The following is a 6,000-nucleotide window of genomic DNA, read 5'->3' on the forward strand; positions in this document are numbered from 1 at the left end:
TCATTCTTATCCCTATGGGAAGATATGCTTGTAAAATGTTACACAGCATCCCCATTCTGTCCTACGGGGCAAGATAGCCTTTAAATGGTGAAAAACAAAAATGCCAGTATTTTACAATCAGGACATGGTACACACACTAGTAAATGTTCTACCTTTCATATACACTGCATCCTGCTCAGGGGGTACATTGGGCCTTGTAAGGATAGGGAAGGGTAGGGCCGTGCAAGTGGGCAGGGGCGTAACACAGGCCCACGCAGCCCCCGCGGTGCGGGGGGCCTCTAGCTGATTGAGCCCGGAGGGGGCCCCTCTAAGTACCGTGCAGGGAGGCCCCCTCACTTTTCATTACGCTAATGCAAGTGGGTGCACTTGCCAAGTCGACATGGCAGTTAACAAACTGTGCGCAGGCACTGCGGTGGCAGGCCTGAGATATCTTTTCGAGGCTACTCATGTGGGTGGTATGAACAGGGCTGCAGGCCAACTAGAAACATTTGACTTACCAGCCCAGGCACACCCAGTGCACTTTACTAGGGACTTGCTGGTAAAACAAATATGCCAATCAGGGAGAACCAATCACAATAACAATTTACACAGAGATCCCAGACCCCAAGAGCCAACAAACACAGGTCAGGAAATACAATAGGAGGAAGAAGCAAAAGGTTTGTGGATAATTCTGCAAAAAGAGCCATTTCCAACACTTTTAATTACAATCCATTGATGAAGAAGTCTTTTGATGTAGTTTCTTTAATCATTTGTGTCTTAATTCAGGAATTGGTTATTCTGTGCATGTTGCACCATCTAAATATCTTTAATAGATTCGGTTTTGTATTAGTGCCCATGTACATTTACATACTCATTTTGAGGTATTTGTATGTCCAACTTTTCTTGGCGTTATAATAAACGTAATAAAATTTAGATCAGTAGTCTGCCTTCCTTTAACAACATTGGCAACAGGAATGGTATTGTAGAATTCGCCGATGTTTTTGTCTCTCCTCCACATTTTAGGCAGGCACCGATGAGCCATTGACCGGGGGTTCCAGAGTAAGCCTAGAACATGGAACCCAGCCCCATCAAAACTACCAGTTTATCTACACAAAACGATGGACATTTTAACATTTTTGTATAGTTTTGTTCTCATGGATCATATGGAATATTGAATCAGGGAGCAATCAGTAACTTTGTTTGCTAAAGACAATCATCTGCATTGGATTGTCATTCCTAATTCCCCCCTCGTGGTGATCACATTAATATACCTTTCTGTTAATCTTCCATTGTGTATCTTTAGATTTTCTAAGAGATTCCTCTTATTTTTGGTATGTGGTGTAGCTTTTTATTCATAAGTTCATAACCCTTTTCATTCCCCCCAAAGGAATGCTAAAATACTTCTAAAACTCAGCCTCTCATATTGCCAAGTATTATTCTGTCAATTCAGTAAACAAGTGCTGTCGACAAAAGGGAAGGAGATTCCCACCTCAAGTCCTGGGTCTGTTTGGGCTCTCCCTCTGACCCAGTAAGCCTCTAAAAATCCCATACTTCTCAACATCATTCTCATTGTGCTGCAATTTCCAGCTGCATAGCCACAGCATCTGGAAGGCTGAAGAGTGAAAATCCCTACTATCTGCAACTTTAAAGCTATTACTTTTCGAGTATGCTGCTTGGCGACTGATCTGCAAGATTGGAAAGATCCAGAGGCCTGCCATGGGACCTCCAGTTTTCCAGAACAGTGCGTTGTGGGTGATGCAGCTTTCATCTGCATGATATCCTTTATTACAGGGTCAGGAGTAAATAGCCCCGTTCACGATCATTCATTTGACTAGAATAATGCAATAGGGGAACTGTGCCACTTTTCCCCTTACAATGTACCAAGCAAACCTAACCAACATGAAATGTATTTGACTTCTAAACATGAATAAACAGATCCTGTTAACTCATTCTGGCCAAGACCTAAGGTCCTGACAATTTTCCAGTCTTTTCAGACTGTCTTCCTAAACATGACTCTGATGACTACAGGCTTACATACACACAAGGTCAGTATGCCCATTCTTTTGATTTTTATATTCTGAAATTTAAAATAAATTGTCAATATTCCAAAATAAATGTATCCCTTGTAGCCTAATATTAATAAAGCAATGTATCACTATTGTTTCTAATACAAACAATATGACTGTACTAAATATGAATGAGCAAATAAGATTAAAAAAACATCCAATAATGAGTACATCATGCACAACTTCGATCGTGGTAAACAAGCAATTATCAGTCATTAAAAGGTTGCTTGTGGCATGTAAATTGATAACTATTTATTCCCCCATTATCAATATCAGACAATGTTCATAAGCATTATGTTTTGATGATTCTTTGTAATATAAAAAAATGACATCTGTTATTGTTTTCAATGTGATTCCATACTTTATGGTATGTAATTCATGGCAATTTGTTTTCCTATTCTTTTTCAAATGCTATGGCTTTCCTAATTCCCATACAAAGGTCCCCCGATCCGTGTGCAGTGAGAGCTGTGCTCCTGGCTACAGGAAAGCGGCTCAGGATGGACGGCCAGGTTGCTGCTTTGACTGCATCCAATGTTCTGAAGGAGAAATTTCAAATGAAACAGGTAGAGAAAGATCTTACTGGAAATTATTTTCAGAATTTTTTTTTTGCATAATGTCCAAGAGTGATTTTGGAAAGATAGGGGCTGATTTCGAATTTTGGCAAAATGGGTACTCCGTCGCAACTACAACAGAGTACCCGCACAGCCAAACTCTAGGTCCACCCGCCTGATTTGCATGTGAGCAGACTTTAACTATGTTAGAGACAGAGCTTACTCTGACTTCATTGTTGACAGCTCCTCTATTGTCCTGATAGAGTGCAAGCCTTTGGAGCCTTTGCCTTTAGACCACCTGTCGAATATAGAGAGGGAGGTTGAATGGCCAGTTTTCACTCCCCGTTACTGCAATGAAAACCTGGTGGCAAGGGGCAGCAAAAACTGTAAATTTACCCTTGGGGTCTGATTTAATTTCTATTTAAAACATTCTGTTGCCCTGATTGGGTATCTCTCTTTCAGATATAGAGACGTCTGCCTGCCCTGCTGACCTCTCTGGTTATTGACAGGAAATGTCATCACTGAGGCTCAAGTCAATGCGTGAAAAGACTGAATGAACGGTATAATTAAAATAATGGTACAGTTGATCAATCTTCTAACTTGTTTGTGATTTTTCAAAAACAAAATCTCAAAGTGGAATTTTATTTTTGAACAATTAAAAACTACTGAGCCCACAACATGGGAGTTGCCTCCCACTGTGTGGTAGTTTTGCAGTTTTCACTGTTCCTTACCACTCTAAAACGGGATGGTGGCCAAAGGACCAAAACTCCCATGTCTCATACAGTAAGGTCATCAGAGGAGTATGTCAGTGACAGAGCTGTAGGATGCTCAATCGCTGACATACTGAAGGTCTGCTCGCTTGTTAATCAGACAAGCGGCTCTTTGGTTCGGAGAAGATTATACTCCATCACAGTTGTAACAGAGTACCCTCTCCCCAAAATCTAATTTAGCCTCTTAGTTTTTTCATGGTCCAGTATATTCTGTATAAAAATGTGCTATTTGTTGAATGTTTCACTAGTCAGTTTGCAATACAGAAAAAAATCGAAGTTTTTTCCAGAAAAGAAAGTGTATAAATGAAACAGCTAAATGATAACGTGACACAGAAACTGAACATGACACAATACTTTGAGGCTAATCCACAAAAGATTGTCTACTTCACCACAGCAGTTATTGAGGTAGTCATGTGGAAATTTGACTTAAATTGTGACCCATAATATCCAAATGGTACCAAATGTGAACATGAGTGATTTCACAAATCTGCTTTCAAGGTGTACTTTCTCTCACTAAAATATTCCCTCAGAATATAGAAATAATCTATGGAATAATCAGAGGCCAAAATGTATTGAACTTCTCTGTGGACCAATTGATATTAGTCCTCTTTTCAGGATATGTAAAAGTTTTCTTGTCAATACAATATTTGCATTATCAATGATATCAAGCTATTCACCTTAATGGGGTATATTGAATGGCTACAGTCTTGATGAATGTTGACCTCAAATGTATGACTGGATCACTACATTATAGAAATATTGCCCCAGGTATGAAATGCCTGACTCAGAAGTTTCCATTCTACAATTTCAAAGTAGTCTCTTTTCTACACCACTCATCAATAAGATATGAAGAAAGGTCATAGAAAAGATCACAGCACGGTTTCAACTGTGCAGAACAAATACAATATAGTTATCACCTAAAGTCTTGAAATAGCATCAACAGTCTCCTTGGAAATTAAAGGACCATGAATGGCAGGATTCCCTAGGACACCTTTTTCTAAATTATTTCATAAGACAGTTGATTCATTGCTGAATTTGAATTCAGATTCTTCACCTCTTTTCGCCCGTAAGATGAGAAAGATGCAGGTAATAGAAATGGATCCCATATGTCTTGGCAAGTGCAGCAAACATGTTTGCCTATGGTAATTGCAAACATTGGGAAAAGTGTCCAGCATATGGGTAGGCAAAAACTCCTGCAGTGAAGGGATTAGCAAGTGGAGAGAAGGGTACTCTTGTCTGCCATAAACACAAGGCAAATTTGATGGATGCATAAACTTGGTGCTTGCATGCAAAGGCTGAGCTTGTGACTGATGAAATTATTCTTCTCTGTCGTTAGTCCCTGGGTGATATACAACACATTCTGAAGCAGAGGTCAGCAAAATAGAATTTCTAGCAACATCAAACACACATGCAAAAAGGTGTCTTGTTGAACATGTTTTTGTATCTAGTTGACATTATTTCAACTTTTTTTCAGGATCAAGTATGTGTTGGGCATGTCCAGAAGACCAGTGGTCCAATCAGGAGAGAAACAAATGCATTCCAAAGAATATTGAATTTCTATTGTATCAGGAGCTTCTTGGGATGATGTTGTCCTATGTAGCCATAGCGTGTTCACTCAAAACACTTGCCATTCTGGCCATTTTCATTAAGTATGCAAATACTCCTGTTGTCAAGGCCAACAACCGTGAGCTCACTTATCTTGTCTTGGGTGCACTGCTACTGAGCTTTCTCTGTTCTTTTCTCTTCATTGGGGAACCTCAGACAATCACATGCTTACTCCGCCAGCCTGCCTTTGGCATAATATTTTCCCTGTGCATATCTTGTGTTTTGGCTAAAACCATTATGGTGATCATAGCGTTCAAAGCCACAAAGCCCGGCTGTAATATGAGGCGATGGCTCGGTCCTCACGTTCCAGTGGTCACTGTCTCTGGTTGTACACTTCTTCAGATTTTTATCTGCATCATCTGGCTCTTGCTTTGCCCTCCATTTTCAGAAAAGAACATGAAGCTGAAGACTGAGACAATCATCTTCCAGTGTAATGAATGTTCAGAGACTGCCTTGTGGTGCATGTTGGGATACCTAGGACTGTTGGCTTGTGTAAGCTTCTTGGTGGCTTTCCTAGCAAGAACTTTGCCTGACTGCTTCAACGAGGCCAAATGGATCACATTCAGTATGCTTGTCTTCCTCAGTGTGTGGCTGTCTTTTATCCCAGGCTATATCAGTACACAAGGGAAATATGTGGTGGCCGTGGAGGTCTTTGCAATAATATCATCCAGTGTTGGGCTCCTCTCCTGCATATTTTTCCCAAAATGTTACATTATATTACTGAGACCAGATCTGAACACTAGAGGACACCTACTAGGGAAAGGAACTTCTAGAAATAAAAAGATAAAGAATGTTTAAAAATAATGAAAAATGGCTTCATGATTGCGAAGAGATCTGTCATTGATGCATGCTAGACTATTTATTCCAAAGTGTTATTTTATCCTGCAAATCCTACAGTATGAGTTGAGATCCTCCCATCACCACAGCAGGTAACTATTGCAGTAATATTATGCTACCTGTTTTTCAACCCCCCTACTATAGCCATTGTAATGGCCTCTTGGTGTGAGTGGATCAGCTTCAGACTTAACA

The 6,000-nt window shown here is 40.1% G+C and overlaps 1 protein-coding gene across 1 annotated transcript in view; it reads left to right on the forward strand.

Annotated features, from left to right (window-relative positions):
- The window catches only part of LOC144797944 (extracellular calcium-sensing receptor-like), a 48,846-nt gene extending 43,077 nt beyond the window's left edge, over positions 1–5,769 (forward strand). Inside the window, exons 5-6 of the mRNA XM_078668748.1 lie at positions 2,485–2,608; positions 4,841–5,769. Coding sequence (XP_078524874.1) covers positions 2,485–2,608; positions 4,841–5,769 — 1,053 coding nt within the window. The remainder of the gene's footprint in view (positions 1–2,484; positions 2,609–4,840) is intronic.
- The last annotated feature ends 231 nt before the right edge of the window (positions 5,770–6,000 follow it).

Source organism: Lissotriton helveticus, chromosome 12 (genome assembly GCF_964261635.1).
Source record: "Lissotriton helveticus chromosome 12, aLisHel1.1, whole genome shotgun sequence".
Taxonomy (NCBI): Eukaryota; Metazoa; Chordata; class Amphibia; order Caudata; family Salamandridae; genus Lissotriton; species Lissotriton helveticus.